Consider the following 25,722-nt stretch of genomic DNA (forward strand, 5'->3'; position numbering starts at 1 on the left):
AATGTCAAAGAAGACACTAAAACCTTTTTTAAGTATATAAAGGGTAAAAGAGAGTTGAGGGTAGATATAGGACCAATTGAAAATGATGCTGGAGATATTGTAGTCAGAGACGCAGAGATGGCAGAGGAACTGAATGCGTATTTTGCATCAGTCTTCACAGTAGAAGACATCTGTAGTATAGCGGACATTCAAGAGTGTCAGGGAAGTGAAATAGGTGCAGTGAAAATTACAACTGAGAAGGTGCTCAGGAAGCTTAATGGTCTGAGGGTGGATAATTCTCCTGGACCTGATGGAATGCACCCTTGGGTTCTGAAGGAAGTAGCTGGAGAGATTGCAGAGGCATTAATGATGATCTTTCAAGAATTGATAGATTCTGGCATTGTACCAAAAGACTGGAAAATTGCAAATGTTACTCTGCTATTTCAGAAGGGTGGGAGGCAGCAGAAAGTAAACTATAGACCTGCTAGCCTGACATCAGCGGTTAGGAAATTGTTGGAATCGATTGTTAGGGATGAGATTACGGAATACCTGGAAGCATATGGCAAGATAGGTCAAACTCAGCATGTTTACCTGAAAGTAAAACCCTGCCTGACTACCCTACAGCCATGTTTTGAGGAAATTACAAGCAGGATAGACAAAGGAAATGCAGTAGACATGGTGTACTTGGATTTTCAGAAGGCCTTTGGCAAGGTGCTGCACATGAGGGCGCTTAGCAAGATCAGAGCCCATGGAATTACAGGGAAGTTACATAGTGGGTGGAGCATTGGCTGGTCGGCAGAAAACATAGAAACATAGAAAATAGGTGCAGGAGTAGGCCATTCGGCCCTTCGAGCCTGCACCGCCATTCAGTATGATCATGGCTGATCATCCAACTCAGAACCCCGTACCAGCCTTCCCTCCATACCCCCGATCCCTTTAGCCACAAGGGCCATATCTAACTCCCTCTTAAATATAGCCAATGAACTGGCCTCAACTGTTTCCTGTGGCAGAGAATTCCACAGATTCACCACCCTCTGTGTGAAGAAGTTTTCCCTCATCTCGGTCCTAAGGGGCTTCCCCTTTATACTCAAACCGTGACCCCTCGCTCTAGACTTCCCCAACATCGGGAACAATCTTCCTGCATCTAGCCTGTCCAATCCCTTTAGGGTTTTATGTGTTTCAATAAGATCCCCCCTCAGAGGGTGGGAATAAAGGGATCCTATTCTGGCTGGCTGCCGGTTACCAGCGGAGTTCCACAGAGGTTGGCGTTGGGATCGTTACTTCTTACGATGTTTGTCAATGATTTGGACTACGGTATTAATGGATTTGTGGCTAAGTTTGCCGATGATACAAAGATAGGTGGAGGAGCGGGTAGTATTGAGGAAACTGAGAGCCTGCAGAGAGACTTAGATAGTTTAGGGGAATAGGCAAAGAAGTGGAAAATAAAATACAATGTTGGGAAGTGTATGGTCATGCACTTTGGTGGAAGAAATAAACAGGCAAACTATTATTTAGATGCAGAGAGAATTCAAAACGCAGAGATGCAAAGGGACTTGGGAGTCCTTGTGCAGGATACCTTAACGGTAACCTCCATGTTGAGTTGGTGGTAAAGAAGGTGGATGCAATGTTGGCATTCATTTCTAGAGGTATAGAATATAAGAGCAGGGATGTGACGTTGAAGCTCTATAAAGTACTCATGAGCCCACACTTGGAGTATTGTGTGCAGTTTTGGGCTCCTTATTTAAGAAAGGATTTGCTGACGTTGGAGCGAGTTCAGAGAAGATTCACGAGAATGATTCCAGGAATGAAAGGGTTATCGTATCAGGAACGTCTGGCAGCTCTTGGGTTGTATTCCCTGGAGTTCAGGAGAATGACAGGTGATCTCACAGAAACATTCCAAATGTTAAAAGGCCTGAACAGATTAGATATGGCAAAGTTATTTCCCATGGTAGGGGAGTCTAGGACAAGAGGGCACGACTTCAGTGATTGAAGGGTGTCCATTTAGAACAGAGATGCAGAGAAATTACTTTAGTCAGAGGGTGGTAAATCTGTGGAATTTGTTGCCACCAGCAGCTGTGGAGGTGAAGTCATTTGGTGCAAAGATATATAGGTTCTTAATTAGCTAGGGCATCAGAGGGTATGGGGAGAAGGCAGGGGACTGGGTATGACTGGAAGAACTGAATCAGCCCATGATTGAATGGTGGAGCAGACTTGATTGGGCTGAAATGCCTACTTCTGCTCCAATAGCTTATGGTTTTATGGACACCTAAACCTTTGACAAATTTCTATAGATGTGTGGTGGAACGTATATTGACTGGATGCATCACAGCTGGTATAGAAACACCAGTGTCTTGGAACGGAAAGTCCTAAAGAAGTAATGGATATAGCCCAGACTATCACAAGTAAAGCCATTCCCACCATTCAGCACATCTACACAGAATGCTGTTGCAAGAATGGACCATCCACCATCTAGACACGGCTCTATTTTCGCTGCTGCCACCTGGAACAGGACCCACACAACAGGTTCATGAACAGCTATTGCACCTCAACCATCAGGCTCCTGAACAACTGAGGATATCTTCACTCAACCTCACTTGCCCCATTACTGAATTGTTCCCACAACCTATGGACTCACTTTCAAGGACTCTTCATTTAATGTTCTTGATATTTATTTTCTTATTTCTTCTTCTTATTTTTTTTTTACTTTTGTATGTCCAGTTTGACATCTTTTGCATGTTGTTGGCTTGTCCGTAAAGTTGTGTGCAGTCTTTCATTGATTCTGATTCTATTGTGTTTCTTATATTCACTATGAACGTCCACAAGGAAATGGAATCGGGGTTGTATATGGTGGCATAAGTACTTTGATGATGCATTTACCTTGAAGTTTATGACCTGTACGATGTATTTAACATGATCAGCTGGGGGACTCCAGTCAAAGAGTCCTGCTTGGATGTTTGATTTCATTTGGTTTGTGCAGAAAGTGAAAGACAAACCCTCCCCTTTGACTACATATGGTTTTACTATTAAAGGTAGCAAGAGTGCTCTTATGACACACTTCGAGAGGTGGCAAAATCAATGGAAATCTGCACAGCAATTTGTATATGTGTGTGCTGGAATTTTCAATCCAATTTACTCCTTCATAACAGTGTGCTTAAAATCTCACCATTACTGTCACTAAAAAATCTGGGCCAGTGCACCAACACACGTTATTTTACCATTGCTGAGTTAATTCTTCTTGTAAGAACTAAGTTCTTTTCATTGTGCTCATGCCAGTGGCTGCACACTGACACCTATGGCCAACTTCAGAAATACAGTAGCTGTGCCACTTTACCTGTGACATATTATTGAAAACAACAAACAAGGATTTAAAACAACATGAGAGGAATGCTCATAGCAGGGGACACAGTTCACCTCTTGTGTGGTAGTCAACAATGCACTGTAAAGCAAGCCATGCTTTGAACTGACATCAATTCCATCAACCATGGTGGATAGCATAATGATGTTTTTATTCATTAGTTCTTCCAGCAAATCTCAAAGAATCAAATAGCTGTGAAGAATTATTATTTTTAATACTGTTGCTGTTTTAAATGACTTTTCCAGGGATATTTAACATTATCATCTGCCATCTGTAAACACAACCCATTCCAATGTGCATTCATACCATTTTGTTGGCTAAAAACGCATAGAAAATCAAATCGGTCTCAGAGGCCAGAACTGAATGATGTTCAAAATGTATTTATTTACCAAATGTCACCTGACATTCACAGCACATTCTATTACAGTGACACTTCTGAATGATCACCATTGTTATAGACAGGCCCATTATGTACACTAACTATACAACAACAGAATGCATTTACTGCATTATGATGAATACCTTACCCATATATTTGAACTCAATTAATATTAATTTTTTTCACAGTTTGCCTTTTCAATCGAACTGTTATAAGTTTCACATGAACAAAGAATCTTGCAATATTATGGGCCGAATCAATGTTGTCAAAATGAACATCCTTCCTAAATTCTTATACCTTTTTCAATCCATACCAATTTTCATTCCTAAAGCCTTCTTTGACTCGCTAGGCTCAGTCATATCATCCTACTTATGGAAGGGCAAGTGTCCCATCTGAATAAAGTCCATCTTCAAAAACCTATAAGAGATGGGGGCATGGCTCTGCCCAATTTCTGCTTATATTACTCGGCAGCTAACATACGCTGTCTCATCTTTTGGTCTCATTTTTACGACCAATCTGACTGCCCCATATCGGTGACAATGGGAACTGAACTCTATGAAGAATGTCTCGATCTCTGCACTCCTTGGATCCACACTCCCTTTTCTTACACCTAAACCAATTGCTAATCCTGTTATCAGGCACACCCTGACAGTATGGACTCAGTTCAGAAAGCATAGTGGTCTCTATGGCTTCTCTCTTTCAAGTTCTATTCTATATAATCATCTCTTCTAGCCTTCTATACCTGATCCAACATTTCAAGGCTGGTACAGAAAGGGCATCAGGCGCCTTAAAGATCTTTTTATAGACAACTGCTTTGCATCATTTGAACAACTGTCTGCAAAGTTTAACCTACCCAACACTCATCTCTTCAGATATTTGCAAATTATCAGCCCTCCGATACCAAACTTCCCTGAGACACCCGACACAAATGCCGTTGATATGTTTCTCTGCATGAATCCATTGCGCAAAGGTCTAATATCTACTATCTGTGACAAGCTAGCGGCTCTGAGGCGAGCCCCCCTTGACAAAATTAAAACTGCCTAGGAGCAAGATTTAAATTCCTCACCGTCGGATGAGGTATGGGACGCAATTCGCAAGTTAGTTAACTCAACCTCTTTATGTGCCCGCCACTGCCTGTTACAGTTCATGGTCGTACACAGGGCTCATATGTCTCAAACTAAATTATCTCGCACTTACCCAGATGTTAATCCCTGCTGTGACAAATGCAAAAGGGGCGAGGCTTCCCTTATTCATATATACTGGACATGCCCTAGCTTGGAAAAATGCTGGAAAGATGTTTTCCAAACTCTATCCCAAATACTTAATTACAATTTGGAACCTAACCCTTTGATTGCCCTTTTCGGCACCTCTGGAGAGGGGGACACGCACCTAAGTCCGACCAAACGTCGCACAGAGTCTTTTGCCCCTGTTTTGGCCAGGTGCGCAGTCTTGCTCAGGTGGAGGGATGCTGCCCCGTCCACCCACGCTCAGTGGCTCAGGGACATCATGTCCAGTCTACACCTTGAGAAGATCCATTATTCAATTCTTAACTCTGACATAAAGCTCCAAAAGGTGTGGGGACCCTTTCTTGAATATTTTCAGAATTCCCAGCCAGACTAAAGGTCCATCCCTTCTTCCTTTCCTCAGTACATAAATCCCTGACCTCCAGCATTTCCTGGTAAAATTCTATGGACTCAGACTTGTGAAGATACAACAGTCTATGAATTAGGAAAATACACCTTCTCTATACCAATGCAGCTCTGTGGGGACAAAGGTTCTGTTTAACTCTATTTGCTAATGCAATGATGGCTTGGAGTTGGGGACTGGGAGGGGTGAGGAGATAATCAAAGCATGATTGTACTATCAGTGCATCTCTTTCACAAATGTGAATTGTACATTTAATACATTTGTTATGCACTGCACAAATCTCCTTTATACTATGCTCTCTTTATTTCAAAAAAATAAAAATATTGTTGAGAAAAGAAATGTGCAATATTCAACCTCCATTATTTGTTATAATGGAAATTTTCCTCCACCGCTGCACTCAGCAACTCAATTCAATACCTGACAATAAGATTGCATGCTATTTAATATGCAATCTGCTCCTGCCACACACATTTACAATAGTTACAAACAGATACCCCTAATCCCCAAGAGTATAATCCTCCTACGATGAAGTAGAATCCTCATTGTTCCGAGCCATTTTATAAGCCAATTTCTGACAGATTTTAAGCTATTAAACTATTGTGGTGAGGATTCAGTCCATAATGACACAGAAGAACCAGAGGTCCATGAGGCAGTAATCATCAGAGAATAAAAAGTGGAAAGGGTCAGTAACTTTAAATTCCTGGGTGTCACTATCTCAGAGGACCTGTTCTAAACATAGAAAATAGGTGTAGGAGTAGGCCATTCGGCCCTTCGAGCCTGCACCGCCATTCGGTATGATCATGGCTGATCATCCAACTCAGAACCCTATACCAGCCTTCCCTCCATACCCGCTGATCCCTTTAGCCACAAGGGCCATATCTAACTCCCTCTTCTGGACCCATCATGTAAATATTATTGTGAAGAAAGCACAACAGCATCCACAGGAATCTGTGGAGTTTCAGTATGTCATTGAAAACTTTAGCAAACTTCTACAGGTGTGTGGTGGAAAGTATGCTGACCGGCTGCATTATAACCTGGTATGGGAATATCAATGCCTTTGACCAGAAAACCTTACAAAAGGTAGTGGATTTGGCCCCATACATCACTGGTAAAATGCTCCCAACCATTGAGCACATCTACATGAAACACTGCTGTAGAAGAGCAGCATCCATCATCAAAAATCTCTGATAATAAATTTTACTTTGAACTTCGACCTGATCTCAACTACCAGTTTTATTGCGAGAAAGACATTAATGGGCAGACCACAACAGCTCAGTGAAAACTAACTCAGTCCAATACAGATGGGGGAGGTGATTTGACACACCCTGGTTACATTCAGAGGGGAACACACAAACACTCAAGCAAAAAACTCTATAATCCGAGCTAAAATGTAACAATAACCAAACTTGAACATCTCGCCATTGTTCTACTGAACATGCACACCATCAACTCATTTTAAAACTCGACCAACAAGTAGTGCTGGCTGCAGGGAATGCTGGGGCGAGATGTTGACCACTCCCCCCAGAGCACCAGACTATTTTATACCCCGACATAACACAGCTGCATAGTTGCACAACGGACTTGGTGGAAAAAGACATTTGTTTAGCATTTCAATCTTGATTTAGAATCTGCTTCACAGAAAGCTCAGAAAAGTAAAATGGCATCATGCTATTGAGCTATCGAAATCCATGAAGGCAAAACAACATGAAATAAACAAGCTAATGTTTCATACTTTCTGACAAAAATGCCCATAAATCAAATGAGATTTTCTAGTTGGAAACAGCTCATTTAAATATTTTAACTCCAGAAACATTTTTCTCACAATCTTTATCATTTAAACACAAGCCCCTATTTAGAGCCGAAGTGCTAACCTGTTTATCTTTCGTCCTCATGGATTTCATTTGCAAGGACGAAGTTTAACAGTTAAAAGCCACTATTATTTATGAGACCAACGTGTTTAAACAACATATGGTAAATAGGCTGAAATCCAAAACGGGCTTTGAGCCAGGGCTAACAGCAGGAGGGATGATCGAATGCTCGGCCAATAACGTGACTTTCAAGGAGGAGGACGAGGAGGCAGTAGAATATCGGCTGACACAGGTAGTTCAAACTTTGACATCCAGCTGCAAAACATGAAAGTCTTTGGAGGAACTCAGGGTGACAAGTTAATAGTGACATTTGCAAATTTCTCCTTTTCAACAAGAGTGAGGGAGCACATGCTCCTCCTGACTGTGCAGTTCGAGAACAGGCAGGCAACACTGCCTTCTTGTGGAAATACAAGAACTTGACAAATGCTCTGTCTTAGAACTCATTTTCACTACTCAGAATATTTTCCACCAAATATCAAAATGAGGTTTGTCAGACGTATAACAGAATCATGTAGGCTCTAAATAGGGGCTTGCGTTTAAATGATAAAGATTGTGAGAAAAATGTTTCTGGAGTTAAAATATTTAAATGAGCTGGTTTAGGAACAGCTTCTTCCCCTCTGCCATCAGGTTACTGAACAGACAATGAACACTACTGTACCAGTCACTTGAAAACAAACCAAAACTGCTGAGAGACTGAGTACAGACGTTGACACTGTATGACGTGCTTCCAAAATAACGAATTTCCAAATCGAAAAAGGTACACTCTATCCTTTATTACAAAACCAGGAAATCCGAACAATCTTATAAAACTTACAAAACTGAAACTTGCCATCTGGAGAAATAAGCAGTATAAGAGTGTCATAACGATGTAATTAGCAATCGAATAGCAGAATTAATGTAATAGAGAAATTATCAACCTTAGTGTTCTAGTGGTCAACAAAAAAAATCACCCCAGCTCACCACCTTGCCCTAATCGGACTGACAGGAACCTAAAGACAAAGCACGAATACGTAACTATACTCTTCACTTCGACCACACCCCAACCCGTGTGACAAATTACCCAAAATAAAACACACAACACAAAATGCAACACAGACTGACAGAAAAGAGATAAACTATCTCACTATTTTTGCTCTTCTATATACTTAATATACCATTGTAATTAATAGTACATTTTTCTGTATTGCATTGTACTACTGCTGTCAAACAACATTTCACAACATACGCCAGTGTTAACAAACCTGATTCCAATCTCACAGACACCTCTGAATCTGTACATTGTGGATTAAAGATTGTTCAACAGTCAAAACAGCCAATGAGTTTAAAAGAATGAACAATAATTGCATGGATGATATTCTTAAGGCTTGTTTCTTCTGAATGATGGGTCACAGACTCAGGATAAGATTTAGATTTGTGATGATGAAGAACTTCTTCACTCAGTGGACCATAAATCATTAGTACTCTCTGCCCAAGAGGGCTGAGGAGACTCGTTTACTGAGCATATTCAATACAGGGATTGTTTCTCGGAGATTTACACAATGGATCTGGCAGAATAGTTGGGCTGATACTGGCAGTTCAGCCCCACTTCCCAGAGGTTGTGGGACCTTCCACTTCAATTTCTATTGCAGGTTCTTCAAGGAAAAGGCAGTATTCCAAAAACACTGGCTTTCCACGGGACTCTGTCAGTCAGGAGGAAGGGTTTCGGGTGAACACCTGAACGCCCCTTGACGTAAGGCAGCACTGCCAACAGGTAGGTAATTATCCTTCCAGTTCTGTGCTCTCCGATCCCTCACAACTCTCTCTCTACTGATCACAGTGCCCTGTACATGTAAGAGATCTGTCCAAACTTTTAAAAGAGAACAAGAATTTATCAGCTTCCAAGGCAGCACATACCTACAAATATTTATTCATTTTCCAATTATGGAAGTTTAATTTCTGCAATTTGACTGGAGAGTAAATTTGGAAAAAAATCCACTTGCTTTCGAGTGCTTTGTAAATCAATGTACTGTCGGTGTTTTGCTAGTTGTATTGTAAGTGAATACACATTTCAGAATACTATTTATGTTGTAGAGAAACCTGAATAATAACTTCGTTAGCAATAGGAAACACACACATACACCGATCTTAAAATGATCATCTGGCCCAGGCAGATGGCGGCTGAGAATTCTTATCTCACAGCTCAGCCTTTCAGCGTATTATAATTAGACCAGGATGGCATATTTACCAATTTTAGCTCTCAATGTGCAAGACACCACCAGCTTGGAGGTCACTGCAACAAACACACAGGGACACAATAACATCAAATGGCATGGAACATTTGCCAAAAGTGCTCTCCCCAGACCAGGCACACAAACAGGAAGAAGCTCACACTCTAAAGTCATTTAAAATTAAAGGGCTGATGTTTGCTACTAGTTTAATTAAAGGAGGTCTAACTTTACCTGAGCTAATGCTGGGGAACTCAAGATGGCCATCTTTTCCCACATGGCTTCTCCCTTAAAGTGCCTCTCTTAGTGACTGGTCACATTATCGAACTCAGGCCCACCTTTTCGTCTCCCCTACCAACCAAGATGGCCTTTCCCCCATCTAGATTGTCTCAATTGTCCATTTCAACCTTCATCATCAACAATCCTCTCTCCGTCCCATTCCAACTTTCCCGATCTCACCCCGACTCTTAAAATTGACCATGTCAAGTACATTAAGTTTTCAATTTCATCTCCATACAGGTACACTCAGTGGCTGCTTCATAGGTTTCTCCTGTACCAGAGAGTGGCCACAAAGTGTCTATTCATGGGCATCTGCTGCTGTAGCCCATCTACTTCAACGTTGTGCATTTGGAGATGCTCTTTGGCACACCACTGTAGGAAGTTGTGATTATTTGATTTACTGTTGCATTCTTGTCAGCTTGAACTAGTCTGGCCATTCTCCCCTGACCTCTCTTATTAACAAGGCATTTTCTCCCCCCACAAATACCACTCACTAGATGTCTTTTTTTTTGGTTTTTCGCACCATTTTCTGAAAACTTTAGAGACCATTGTGCTTGAAGATCCTAGGAGATCAGCAGTTTCTGAGATACTCAAACCACTCCATCTGGCACCAAAAATTATTCCAAGGTCAAGGTCACGTAGATCACATTTCTTCCCCATTCTGATGCTTGGTCTGTACAACAGCTGAACCTCTTGACCATGTTTGCATTCTCTTATGCATTGAGTTGCTGCTACATGATTAGCTGATTAAATATTTGCATTAACAAGCAGGTGTACCGAATAAAGTAGCCACTGAGTGTGAATTTTAATGGTGTATTTATGCATTTAGCTTCAGTTAAGTACTCAGCTTCAGAAAATATTATTTTCCTATGAAGTCTTATGAAAGTTGGAGGCTCATGTGGGAGTGAAGTAAATTTTAAATTTATTCAGCAGCTTATTTCTATAGAATCAGGTATTTCAAGACCTCTTTAATATTTTGAACACAATTACAGGTAAGATGTTGTAGTTAAATTTCCTAACAGTGCTCTTGCTTCAAGCATCAAGTTTCCTCAAGATTATATTTATTGACAGTGTATTTTCAGCGTTGTCTGTTATTTCTAAATGTAATGGAATTTCTTAAGAATTCATATACTTCAGATCAAACACATTAAAACAAAATTTATTTTGAGTAAACTGGCTCTAAAAATGGCCAAACACATCGTTTCAGGTTCAACTATGGAAAAGAGGTATTCCTCTATCTCTCCTGCTTGGATACAGGATAATGGTCACCATGAAGATCAACTTAGAAGCTGCCCTTCAGCTGGGAAGTCATATCAATCATATTCATGGAAAACATTGGCCATGGCTCTTAGCTTCAAATTAAAAGGACACTAGATTTTGTGCTGTGATGTCTTGGCGTGATATGATTCTGCCCAAAAACTTGTCTTAACTTCAGTGGATGCTCTTCAGAAACGTAAGTCATTAGAAGAACTCACCCAGAAGTGAGGTGCACAAATGGCAAAAAAATCTATTAGCCCAAACATATTACTGGCAAACTGGACACTCTGTCTGCACCAAACACACTTAGACATGCTCAGTTCCAAAATCTTCAACTGGAAGCAAAAACAGTGCACTCCCATCCAAGAACGTATTTTGCTCAACTTTCTCCAACTACTTATGCTAATCTTCATATTTCCTATTGGTCTCTCAATCAATGTCTCAATGAATTTATGAATTAAAAAGCACAGGCAAATGTGATTAAAATCACTGAGTTTAATCTTACATGATCTTTGAAGCTAGGGAAGGGAGCTTGATTCAAAATGCCAGAAGTGACGAAAATTTGCTTCCACTGCGCTATCAGGTCATTCAGGTATGACTCTGTCCAGCAATCTTTAAAATATCCAGATAACACTATAATTTCCAATCCCCAAAAGTGACCATGTTTAAGCCCTCAACAAAACTATGCATCGTGAACGTTCTCCACGATCAAACACATCAAAAGCACAAACTTGTTAAATGTAAGCTAATATAAACTTGGGTGCTGAATTGCTCCAAATATCTCACCTGTTGTGGGAAACAGGCTCGTACAGCATGTTCTGTGTAGCCAAAAGATGGGCCTTCAAATACAGCAGTGGGCAACTTCAAAACCTCTCTCAGGAACTGGTCAAACTTCATGTACATCATTATTCCATTGGAGTCAGATATTTGTGAGAAAGTGTCTGTGAAAAGGGGAGAGAATGATTTTAAGAAGTTAGTTGATAAAGTGATAAAAACCGAACAAACTCAAAGAAAGGAAACATTGAAGGACATAGTTGTTGAGCATTTGCATACCAATGTTAAATGCCATAAAGCAGTAACAGACTTGGCAGGTACGTCCACACACTTCATTGAAAATGGATCAGAAAAACGCAACAGTAGTTCTAGCAACACATCACCAATCCATGTTTACAGACAGATGGAGTGAAAACAAAAATCTCAAGATATTCCAAACACCCAACTTATTGGCTGCAAGTCACAAGAGCAGCATTATGATCATTAGATAGCAAAAATCACTGAGATTACCCAATAACTCAGGTTACCATGTATTTCAAAGGAGGCTCACGTAAATTATTCTGGGATTGAAATACTTGTCATATGAAGAGTGTTTGATGGCTCTGGGCCAGTATCACTGGAATTCAGAAGAATGAGGGTGGATTTCATTGAGAGCTATCCAATGTTCAAAGGCCTTGATACAGTGGATGTGGAGAAGATGGTGGGGGAGTCTAAGACCAGAGGACACAGCCACAGAATAGAGGGGTGTCCTTTCAGAACAGAGATGAGGGGGAATTTCTTAGCTAGACAGTGGTGTATCTGTGGAATTTGTTGCCACAGGTGGCTGTGGAGACCAAGTCATTCAGTATACTTAAGGCAGACCTTGATGGATTCTTCATTAGTCAGGACTTGAAGGGATCTGGGAGAGGGCAGGAGACTGGGGCTGAGAGTGAAAACTGGGTCAGTCATGATGAAATGGTGAATTACACTCGATGGGAGAAGTGGCCAAATTCTACTTCCATATCTTATGCTTTACCTCAATTATCTCCCTGTTACTTCCTTATCAATGACATGGGATCACCTCCCTTCCCAGATTAGCTCAATAAAAGACAACTGTCTTTCATGCAAATGTTTCAAATGCGTTATAAAAATATGTACAAGTGACATTCAATTGCTGTTGGTCTATCCAGCACTTGAGCTGACTTTCTTTAAATCGACAACTATTTACGGAATCAGCCGGGTTCAGCTTGCCCAGCCTTCACCTCTCCAAGTGCTGACTTTGCTGCCCGTGACAGATTCCAGCAAGCAAACCTCCACGAACAAATGAGGTACTGTTGCTCGGCTTGAACATTCCTTGTTTCTGTGAGCAATTTCGTATTTCACCCTTTTGGTAATTACACAAATCAAAATGAACACTGGAATTTTTAAGTCAGCATTTAAATGACACATGATCCAGCAAGCCCTTCAGAGATAATTTAGAGAGCTCAGCTAAAGGTTACGTGCCTGGCCTTGCTGTTCCAGAACACTGCAAGGTACAGGAATGATCAGCAGCAGCTCTGGGCTTGGGGAGGAAAAAAATGGAAAGCTAACTTTTGAATCATTCTAGTTAACTTACATGATCAACATTTCATTCATTTCACTTTCCTTTGAACAGTAATATTCAGATTAAGCATATAAACACTTGTATGTTGGAAATAATAAATGAGCAGATGCAGCTGCTAGGATTTGGCACAACACAAGGCAGGAGATGATGAACATGCGTGTATGGCTGTGGCATTGGAATTCAGCAACTCTATACCGTTGTTCTAATATGCACAACACTGACATCTGAGGAGCTCACATCTCAGAGTCCATTCATCCATCACCCATGTGTTCACAGGCTTCCAACTTCAGGTAAAGTTAAGCATCTATTTTGACACTGGGGAATCCATAAACCAAATGTGCGTTTACCACGAAGGTCAGGAATGTTCAGCGGTGGTTTGTAGGGTAACGTAATTGATGGAGACGGAGCTAATTCACAACCACCAACAATGAGTGGGTGTGTCACTTCAAGAGGCCGGTCTGTCATGATGAGGTAATTATGTAAAAGGTTTTTAGCACACTTTTGACTTCAGGTTTGGGAGTTCAATAAAATGTGTTAACAATTTTTTTCTTAAATGCAAATCGCCTCACTTTGTTTTATTGGCAAAAACCTACAGATTTAGCTCTGGTAGCAGTGTCTTATCCATTCACTGCCACCACTTGAACTGGCTGCTGAGTGGTATGTTAACACTCGTCCAAATACTGTTTGTAGGGCATTGAGCTACTGTTAAATTGATGCACTGATTTATTGAAGCCTCACTATTTTATTTGATTCATGATGAATCCGGACTATTCCCTCTGATCAATCCTTACATACCAATCGAACCAGCTGGCTTCAGACAACACAACAATACCAGTGCACAAGTTCTCGCACCCTTATCGTACATCGAATCAGGATTTCAGCTCAAAAAGAAAACAGGAGCAATTTTTATCGATTTATCCGCTGCATCAATGCCTTTTAGAACCAATGCCTATGTTAAAACTAGCCTGAACCATCCTACAAACAACAGGAATTCTGCAGATCCTGGAAATTCAAGCAACACACATCAAAGTTGCTGGTGAATGCAGCAGGCCAGGCAGCATCTCTAGGAAGAGGTACAGTCGACATTTCAGGCCGAGACCCTAGAGATGCTGCTGAACCATCCTACGCCTCCTCCAGAGAACGACAGGCACCCGTTCTTTCTTCACCTCCCTGGGACGAGATAATTCTGCAGTGGCATCCCCCAGGGTCAGCCCTGCAGTGGCACCCCCCAGGGTCAGCTCTGGCTCCAACCTTGTTCCAGCTGCACCTCAGTGACCTCCTCGAAACCAAATCTGCTAGATTTGGATCCACTGATAATTGGGCCATAGCCCTCCAACCGAATCATGTCAAATCCACTGAAAAAAACCTTACCCGAGATATCAACTCCCTATCCAATACTTCTCAAAGTGGTCCCTAAATATCAATGTCAACAAAACACTGACTTCCATATTTCATTTGGACAACTGGCTAACCAAACTGAAACTTAATATCAAACTAAATGACAAACATCTAACCAACAATCCACACCCAAAGTACTTAGAAAGCACGTTGGATCGAACTCTCTCATCTAAGAAGCACCTTCAAAATGTTGCAAAGAAACTAAAATCCAGAATGGCCATGATCAGGAAGATAGCAGGAACCAAATGGGTGCTAACCAGCCAGTCCTACGAACATCTAGCCTCGCTGAGTATTGCGCACCCACCTGGGAGAGAAGTGCTCACACAAACATCATCAGTACACAGCTCCACACACAAAAAATGCTGGTGAACACTGGTGACCTCAGGAGCGCTATGATCCACACCTGTCGAATAACTCCCAACAATGAGCAGAATAGCACCCCCAGAGATCTGCTTCAGCAAAATTCTACAAGCATATCCAACATATGCCGAACAATATTCCAGCTTGTAAACGCATGGATAATGCTCCTCTAACTTCCCAACTCAATTCCGGAAAGGCTTTCTACAACTTGAGGAACCTTGTTTCCTTTGACAAACACATACTGAATAGCGCCAACATGCCCCCGGTGGAGATCTGATCGACGACCACGCCTTGCCCCTCCCAGGCTTTACTACAGCTGCCAGAAAAAAACGGACAGCCGCAAATAGACTCAGAAGTTGACATGCCAAAACAGCACGAACCCCAGCTTGCCCCTGTGGTGCCCCAACCCAGGATATCCTCCACTTGGTTGAAACATGCCCTCTCACCAAGATCCAAGACAGCTTTGCTGCGGTCCATCGATGCAGCCATAAGATGGAGGGAATGGCTTGACAAAAACCAATTCAAAGTGCGAAGAGAAAAACAACTGCCATGCGAAACGACGACAATATTTTAGTTCAAATATAAAAATCGCTGAAAAATACCCAGAAGAGAATAGATCCAGAAGAACAGGAAAAAGATAACAGAAGGTATAAAAACATGATTTCATACCCTCAACCAACCAAGCAGCCGTTAAACACAAGAGATTGGGCAGATGCTACATGTGTTAGGCAACCATTAAACATATTCCAAGTTACAGAGGGTCCTTGAATTGACCTGCATAACCCTAGTCCTCCCTCAGAAACAGAAAGCTACTGTATACTTCTTGCATTACCATGTGCATTGTTGTTTTGATGCTATAGTAAGCCGAGCCATAACTGAGCATATGGCAATAAACTCCACTTGACTTGAGTGCACATGGAATTGCCGAACTACAGAAACTAATAGGACCAGAGGATTCAGCTCATTGTCCCGCTGCTGGCTCAGCATTGGAGCAGTACAAACTAATCCTTCAAATCTCTCCAGCACTTGTGAAATCTTGTTGCAAATTTGACTGCAGTTAACAATTATTTTCCCCACATTTGAAGACGAATACTGACAATTAAATTCTATTGTGGAATTCTTTCCTTCCTTCATCGTGACATGAAAATACCTTGTGGTTACCGTCTAGTAAGGAAGAATACAATCATCACTTGAGGTAGCAATGCTGGCCTCTTTTACTGATATCGCCTAGGAAAGACTGATTCAAGAGGCTTGCATCTGAATTCCTAAAGAACTAAAAGGAAAATAAGAAACAGTGCAATGATAAATTTCGAATTGTTTCTTAAACAAATTCTCTCTCCAATAATGCAGTACCACCTGACTGCCACTGGAGAGCAAGCAAATATAACCAAGGTGTCTTAGAACAGGCGATAGGGTGGTAGACTCTTTGATTTAGCTTTGTAGTCGATCACTTACACCAAACTCCTCACTGTTCACATTGTTCAATATTATTTTTAAGAAAAATATATCCACTGTAAATGCTCACAATAGATGATCAGATGCAAAGTTTCAGGCTTGGATGAATAAACCCCTTATTTATTTTGGGTTTTAACTTTCAGCAAACAAGTCATGATAGTACAATATAAAAGTACAGGTTATAGAGCCCTAAAACTAAACATGGATGAAGTTAACTCCATTTCTTTAATTATTACAATGCAAAATTTATGCATGAACTTCAAAGAAGGATCACTGAATAAAGTGTTCTGGAAAGTAATTTTAATTATTTCTTAGAGCTTAAAATTTATAGTTACAGCAAAAAAGAAATGTTACTATCACAAACAAGAGAAAATCTGCAGACGCTGGAAATCCGAGCAATACACACAAAATACTGGAGGAACGCAGCAAGCCAGGCAGTACCTATGGAAAAAAGTACAGTCGATAATTCAGACCGAGACCCTTCGGCAGGACTCATGTTATTATCAGTTTGTTATGATTGCTGTCAATCTCCCATCATAGATCAATGGCAGGACACTTGGCTTATCTGCGTCTCTACCATTTTTGGGAGATTTTTGACTCCCCTCTCCACAGAAGGTAAACTATATGTTCGAGAAACTACACCTCACTACAAAACAGAAATCTTATGAAATATCATCCAGAGATTCACAATGGGATCCATGCCAAGTCTGGTGGGCTTCGTAGTTAAATTAAGTTGCAATGGACACCAAACTATATAGGGCACCAGCAAGTGACAGAATTAAAAGAGAAATGCTTTACGTAAAAATTATTCTTTCAGAGATAAATTGCTGAGGATGATAACCTGAGTTGAAAGTTCCAGTAACAACATAAACTTTCACAAAAGTTGTGAGAAAATACTGCACAGCACAACTCAATAATTTAACATTATCCATTGCCGGGGAGGGAAGCTCACAGCGTTATGACTGGTAATTTAGGGAATAATCCTTCTTTCAGAGCCAATGCACTGCATTTTGTGACAGCAGAACTGTCATCTCCATTATCCTCCACAATGGAGTGCAGGTATGGTAAAAGGATCAGAGGTTGCTGACTGCACATTACAGAAATTGCTGGATAATGGAGAATTCGCAAAATGTTCATCCTACTGCCGGCATGCAAATCAAGTAAAAATGCAAATTAATATAATTTGATCCTTTTTGAACTTCACAATTTGTTGATGTTCAGTCAAAAGATATTGACATTAGAATCACAATGTAAAAAATGTCTTACACTAACTCCAGTTAAGTAAAGAGTGAATAATTAATTTGGAATAATCAGCATGCAGATACTGCAAGTGAAGTAAGTTTCTTCCTTAAAAATAAAACATAAATCAACAATGGCAACAAAGTTCAAATCTTTTTTTAATACAGTTAGTGATTTGATTTACCATTCAAAAAGATCAGCAGCACAAGAACTGTATCACAATAGTCACTTCCCTGTCTGCTATACAAAATACTGGAAATATAGAGCAAGTCAGGCCACATGTGGTAAGAGAAACAGGGTTAACATTTTAGGTCTAAGACCACTTATTGGAACAGGAAAGGAGACAAAAGCTTGTTAAACTACAGGGAGGGTGAGATAAACACAAAATACTCTGCAAGTGCTGGGGTCAAAGCAACACTCACAACACGCTGGAGGAACTCAGCAGGTCAGGCAGCATCCGTGGAAACAATCAGTAATGATTCGGGCTGGAACCCTTCGTCAGGACTGAAGAGGGAAGGGGCAGAGGCCCTATGAAGAAGTTGGGGAGAGGGTGGGAAGGAAAAAGTTCTACTCAAAAGGTTCAAAGAAACATCAAAACAAACCTGATGCATTTTGGAAACAAGTCTTGTGGACTGATGAAGTTAAAATAGAACTCTTTGGCCTCAATGGGCAAAGGTATGCTTGGAGACAAAAGGGTGCATAATTTCATGAAAAGAACTCCTCTCCAACTGTTAAGCACGGGGGTGGATCGATCATGCTTTGGGCTTGTGTTGCAGCCAGTGACACGGGGAACATTTACTGGTAGAGGGAAGAATGAATTCCATTAAATACCAGCAAATTTTGGAAGCAAACATCACACCGTCTGTAAAAAAGCCGAAGATGAAAAGAGGATGGCTTTTACAACAGGAAAATGAACCTAAACACACCTCAAAATCCACAATGGACTACCTCAAGAGGCGCAAGTTGAAGGTTTTGCCATGGCCCTCACAGTCCCCTGACCTAAACATCATCGAGAATCTGTGGATAAACCTCAAAAGAGCAGTGTATGCAAGACGGTCCAAGAATCTCACAGAATTAGAAGCCTTTTGCAAGGAAAAATGGGTGAAAATCCCCCAAACAAGAATTGAAAGACTCTTAGCTGGCTGCAAAAAGTGTTTACAATCTGTGATACTTGCCAGCGGGGGTGTTGCTAAGTACTGCCATGCAGGGTGCCCAAACTTTTGCTTCGGGCCCTTTTCCTTTTTTGTTATTTTGTAAAAGATGGAAATAAAAAAGTTTTCTTGCTTAAAATATTAAAGAAATGAGTCATCTTTAACTTTATGCCTTTTGGAAATCAGTTCATCTTTTACTCGCTTAGCTATTCACAGTAACAGAAGTTTTGACCAGAGCTGCCCAAACTTTTGCATGCCACTGTCTATGTCACCATATACAACCCTGAGATTCATTTCCACAGCCACCCGAATTTTATCCAATCAGGGACATCCCTCTGGTCTCTCCTCCCTGCACCTTAACAAAGCTATTTTGTCTTCTCATTTCTGACAAATGGTCTTCAACTGCTGCTTTAAGGGTTTGGCGTTTCCAACATCTACATCATGTGAGGCTACTGTAGTTCTTTTTGGAATGTCTGGAAATAAATCTCTAAATTTCAAAATTAACTACTTAATAATATCCCTCTTTGAAGTGTAACACTAATTTTGCAGAATTAACATCCAAATGTGGTTGCTAAAACGTGCAAGTCTGCACGACATAATGCAAATTTCAGAAACATTATAAAACACTGTTTTCAGTAACTACAAGCAGAGAACTAGTCAGATGACTGTGCAAACAAACCAGACAGAGCATGAAATAAAATGGCAAACTAATGCACAGACAGCAAAGAACAAAATTTAATTTAAAATCATTCCCACAGACGTTCCCTTGTGGTTTATTGTCCATAGAGTCAATCAGCCAGTGTGGTGGACTCCAAATGCAATCAAATCAGCCAAAAGACGGGAAAACCTGCATCAGTGCTTCTGCGATAATATTCCATGTTAACTACGAAAAATGCCTCTCATGGATCACCAGTGCACAATTAAGAATCACAATCTTCAACAACTCTACCAGTAACAAGAGAAAGTCTGCAGATGCTTTACCAGTGACAGTTTCTTACTTTTTAAACCAACCTCTGATGTGGAATTTGGTCAAAAGTTTTAATTGGAGAGTCGATGTAGACTACATCAACCACAATATCCTCACCCAATAAAATTACCTTACCTACTCAAAAAAAATCTAATCAAACTTAAATGGGGAAGAATCAGTACCTGAACCAGCTCTTAATCCAAGGCAATTAAAGACAATACATGCCCTCTGTTCTCTTTTCTTGGGGGTACAACAAAAACCAAGACACCAGAACTTTCAGCTGAAAAGTTCATCATCCAGCCATCATCCAATTTCAAACACCGAAAACAATGCCGAAGAGAAAGATTCTAAGATATTCTGCTGTACCACATTAGGTCAGCTATAAGGTATACTTTTTATACTTAAAGTGTGACTCCTCACCAAGATAATGTACTGCACAAAACTGATGATTTAGCTGAACTGGTCCATGTTGATGTTGGTACTTTGTGTGAACATTCAAAGCCCTGGAGTACTAGGAATCTTTTTCTGAATGTTGGGAAATGGTAATGGCATGGAATCCACAACAACGCACTGCGGGCAGTTTACAAAACTTCTAAATATATTTCTTCTCAACTAATCTCACTGCAACCTGCAGCCTGTAATTTCCCTTGTGTAAAGTACTTTTTAACAGTCTTACCAAACTAAAGGACTCATTGAATTCAACTCTCAAGAATGCAAATTCAGAAACAGTTATTACCCCTCAATCATAAGGTTCATAAACCAGAGGGAATAACTTCACTCTCCCCATCAATAAACTGTTCCTACAACCTATAGACTGAATTTCAAGGACTCTACAACTCATTTTGTCAATATTTACTGCTTGCTTGTTTGTTTGTTTATTTATTTTGTTTTTTCTCATTTTGTATTTGCATTGTTACAGATCAGCAGCAACTGTGACTCCCAACAAAACAACTACGCAACAAACTATGGCTTCCCATTTATACCGGTTGGAACATGCCATCACGTGACATCACATCACCCCGCTATCATGAGACAATTACATCATGCCCATCAGGAGATAATTACATCATGCTCACGAGACAGGTAACACCTCCAAAGATAATTTTGGTCTATCAAGAGCAAAATTTCAACTACAATTTTCAAAATACACAAATGCATAAAATTTACAAAATGAACCATACACATAGTTATCATACAGTACTAATATAACATATGGCAGGAGTGCATACAAATATCAAAATTCCACTCCAAAAAAAAACATATTGCAAATTCAACATCTGGACAGACATATGGTACTTACATTATCTTTGCCTTTAATGTGAGTTATTAAGAGATCATATTCTTGTAATATCAAACTCCAATTTAACAACCTTCTATTTTTACGTTTCAGCTTACTCAAAAATACCAATGGGTTATGATCAGAGTAAACCACGAGAGGTTTCTGAGTTGCGCCAACATACACATCAAAATGTTGCAGAGCTAAAATTAGGGATAATAATTCCTTTTCTATGGTTGAATAATTTCTTTGATGCCCATTAAATTTCTTGGAAAAGTAAGCCACAGGATGGTCAACATCATCATAATTATCCCTTTGTAGTAACACAGCTACTGCAGCCTTGTCACTAGCATCCACAGCAAGGGAAAATAGCTTTTCAAAGTCAGGTGACCTGAGCACAGGGTGATAACATAGGATAGCTTTCAATTTATCAAATGCTTCCTGACAAGTATCTTTCCAAATAAACTTTTCACCATTCTTCAGGAGTGTTAGTCAATGGAAGGGCAATCTCAGCAAAGTTCTTACAGAACTTACGGTAATATCCTACCATTCCCAAGAATCTTCTCAGAGCTTTTTTACCGGTTGGAGTGGGAAGCTCCAAAATTGCCTGAACAGGAGCCAGCCTGCTTTGACCCACAAACGTAACCAAGATAGGTCACAGTGGCATGGACAAATTCACCTTTAGCCAAGTTTAACAGTTCCAAAATTGTTGAATTTGGTAGTCTGGCGGAAATAATGTTCGGTTTAAGATAAGTCTCAGATGGATCAGCTACCAAATTCCCAGGGAGATCAGACTCATTGTTATTGACAGCAGTTATAGTGGCAGACTGTTTTTCATAATATGGTTTTATCATGTTTACATGAAAAGCTGTGTTGGCCTTTGTCAATCTGGTGTTTTTACCACACTATTAACTTTAGATATAATCTCCTAATGTCCATGAAATTTAGCTTGTAAAGGGTTGGTTTGCACAGGGAAAAGAACCAACACCTTATCTCCCAGCTTAAATGTCCTCATTCTAGCTTCTTTGTCAGACCAAGTTTTCATTCTTTCCTGTGCAGATTTTAAAATTTCCCTTGCTAACCTGCAAGTTTTTTGCAATCTCTCCTTAAATTTTAAGACATAATCCAACAAATTAGTATATACTTCTTTGTTAATCCACTGTTCTTTTAACAATGCCAAAGATCCTCTGACTCTGTGCCCAAACACAAGTTCAAAGAGGCTAAAGCCTAAGGACTCCTGCACTGACTCCCTTACTGCAAACAAAAGCAAATGAACTCCCTTCATCCCAATCCTTCTCATTTTCAACACAGAACTTCCTATTCATGGTTTTGAGGGTAGAATGGAACCTTTCTAAGGCCTCCTGTGATTCTGAATGGTATGCAGACAATGTAATCTGTTTGGCTCCTAGTTTATAAACTACCTGTTGGAATAATCCAGACATAAAATTACTTCTCTGATCAGACTGGATTTCTTTAGGCAACCCAAATAAAGCAAACAATTTTATGAGAGCCTTCGTCACAGTTTTGGCTTTTATATTCCTGAGAGGTATTGCTTCTGGAAACCTAGATGCTGTACACATGATGGTCAGCAAATACTGATGGCCAGTTTTAGTTTTTGGCAATGGGCCAACACAATATACAATAACTTCAGAAAACGGTTCACCAAATGCAGGAATAGGTTGCAATGGGGGCACTGGGGTAACTTGATTAGGTTTTCCCACAACCTGACAAATGTGACAAGTTCGGCAAAATGTCGCCACATCTTTCCTCAAACCAGGCCAGAAGAAGTGTTTCGTAACTTTGTTCAGTTTTCTTCACACCTAGATGGCCACCTAAGGGCATACTATGAGTCAAAGTTAAAATCACATTCCTACAGACCTTAGGAACGACTACCTGGTGAACAACTGCCTAATCCTCATTTGCAGGAATCTCAGGTGGTCTCCACTTTCTCATTAACACTCCACTCTTGGAATAAAACCCTACTGGCACCTTCTCAATCTCATTATCTGGGAGACCGTTCTCTCTCAAGGTGGCAATCTCAGGATCTCTGCTCTGCTCCGCTATAATCTCCTTCCTAGACAAAGGCAAGTGTTTATGGTCAGACTCACTACAAGCATCTTGATCAAACAAGGAAGGTTGGGAAAGTTCCTGACAAGTTATCAAAATCTGAATCCCAATTTGAGCTGTCAAGGGTAGCAGACCCATGCTGCACAGAACTATCTGCCTTGGCAGACTTTTTGCCCATAGCTCGGGTTACTGCACAGGAGGGATACATGTTAGAATCCATCTTTTGGATCATCAGTGATTGGCTTAGTTGTCAGCTGCACTGCAGGAACAACTTTTCCACCTGCTAGGTCATTCCCTAACAATAAGGAGACACCCTCCACCAGTAAACTGGGTCGTAGTCCGATTTTAACAGATCCTGAAACTACCCCTGACCGTAAAGCTACCTGGTGCAGAGGTACAGGTGTAAGGTTGCCCTCAATACCTCATATAAGATTTACTTCAGCAGTGTCAGTCTCATCATTAAACTCTAGAACACTGTCTAACATGACTGACTGAGAAGCCCCAGTATCCCGAAGAATTTTTATTGGTACTTGAGTGGACCCTTCATTCATGGAAACAAATCCCTCTGACATAAAAGGATCGAATCCCTTCCTAACTCTGTCAGACCTTGACAGAGCTTCCTTTGAATGTCCCAAACCTTACGGGTTCATGGGTGTTTCAAAGTGTTGCACACAAGCATCTGGATCTGTCTCCTTTTTCTTCTTCTTCAGACGGAAACAATTAGCCATAACATGACCAGGTTTCCTACAATAGTGACAAATAGGACCAAAATATTTTTCCTTCACTTGCTTCCCTTCATCCTTACCTTTATCACTAGCTTCCGATTTAGTTTCTGGTTTACCCTGACCATCCACGTTACTCTTTTGGAAAGTTTTACTCGGAGTAAACTTACTCTTATGGGTTAGAGCATACTTATCTGCTTATTTTGCAGACTCTGGCAACATGGCAGGGCCCTTCTCATCCAAATATGCCTTTATGCCATCAGGGACACACCTTTTAAATTCCTCGATTAAAATCAACTCTTTCAAGTTGTCATACTCTCCATTCACATTTTTAGAGGTGCACCAGCGCTCAAAACACAGATTTGTCATAGTCAAATTCCACGTAAGTCTGGTTCACAGATTTCTTCAGACTCCAAAATCTCTGTCTATAAGCTTCCGGAACCATTCATAAGCTTTAAATATAACCTGCTTCACAGTATCATAATCAGCTGCCTGTTTACTAGTTAAGGCCATATAAATCTGTTGTGCTTTACCTTTATATAATGTTTTGTAAAAGGACAAGCCAGCCCTCTTTCGGCCAATTTGAACTCTGAGCAATTTTTTCAAAATGCTGGAAGCATTTATCAACCTCTGCCTCATTAAATGGAGGAACCAATTTAACTTCCTGACCAGCAATAAACGGTACAACCGGATACCCAAAACTTCTCGAGCCTTAACCTCTCCATTGCTAGCTTAAATTCTCTGTCTTTATCTCTTTCCCGTTCCACTACCTCCACTTTAAATCTCTCTAACATCATTTTTTGCATTTGTAGCTGCATCTCAAGTTTACTTACTGGAAACTTCTCTAACACCTCCTCATCAAACACTTTCGCAACAATATAGTGGTCAGCTATTTTCCTCTGAATCACTGACTTTGTCATAGCCGACATTATCCCAGTAAGCTCCAGCTCTTCAGCAATTTCCAGTACCCCACCCTTTTTGGCTTTCGCTAATACCTCACGGGTTGGTAATGCCAGAAAAGCACCAATATCCATTGCTGCTGATTACTACACACAAATCAACCAAAAAAAAGGAACCGATTATTTCCCCTTTTCCAATCAGATTGATAATTAAACAACCATTTAAGCTCTAAATTTGTTCAAATCTGGACGAGCCCCCAATTTTTGTTACGGATCAGCAGCAATAGATATTGAGTCAGGTTTTTATAAGTAAACAACGAAATTTATTAACCTCTACTCAAAAGCATAGAAAAGTATACAAACGACTAACGTAAACGGAAGTTAACAATGTTATGCAACTTTAGTTATCAAGCAGTCGAACTTAAAGACAATTCTTAACAGATCTTACTTAAGCACAGTCTTAAGGTGGGAGTTTAATAAGTCCATATGATACATAAAGTAAGTGAGAGGAGAGACTTCTCGAACCAGCGAGCGATTCCTGAAGCATAGGTGAAACTGCGGATGCAGATTCCAGCCGAGAAATGCCTTATCCGAAGAGATCATGAAGAGAAAGATTTCTCAAAGTAACTGACCTTTCACCGGAGGTGGTCACCACACACCCGAGACCATGCAGGCGTTACCCAAAAGTGTGTGCCATAATTCACATCAACCTCTTCAAGATACACAGAACGCCATTGATTTCAACCCAATTCTTTGGGTTCGCACGAAGCTGGTAATTCTTCATTCTCTCTCTCCTTCTGCGATTGCATAACCACCGACTGTGACTCCCAACAAAACAACCACGCAACAGACTACGGCTTCCCA

At 40.5% G+C, this 25,722-nt stretch overlaps 1 protein-coding gene across 12 annotated transcripts in view; it reads right to left on the reverse strand.

Annotated features, from left to right (window-relative positions):
- Positions 1-25,722, reverse strand: part of dtnba (dystrobrevin, beta a) — a 505,261-nt gene that overhangs the window by 268,443 nt on the left and 211,096 nt on the right. For all 12 annotated transcript variants that reach the window (XM_072251383.1, XM_072251379.1, XM_072251384.1 and 9 more), the window contains one exon: positions 11,755-11,909. In XM_072251383.1, the coding sequence (XP_072107484.1) occupies positions 11,755-11,909 (155 nt within the window). The remainder of the gene's footprint in view (positions 1-11,754; positions 11,910-25,722) is intronic.

The sequence above is a fragment of the Mobula birostris genome, chromosome 2 (genome assembly GCF_030028105.1).
Source record: "Mobula birostris isolate sMobBir1 chromosome 2, sMobBir1.hap1, whole genome shotgun sequence".
Taxonomy (NCBI): Eukaryota; Metazoa; Chordata; class Chondrichthyes; order Myliobatiformes; family Myliobatidae; genus Mobula; species Mobula birostris.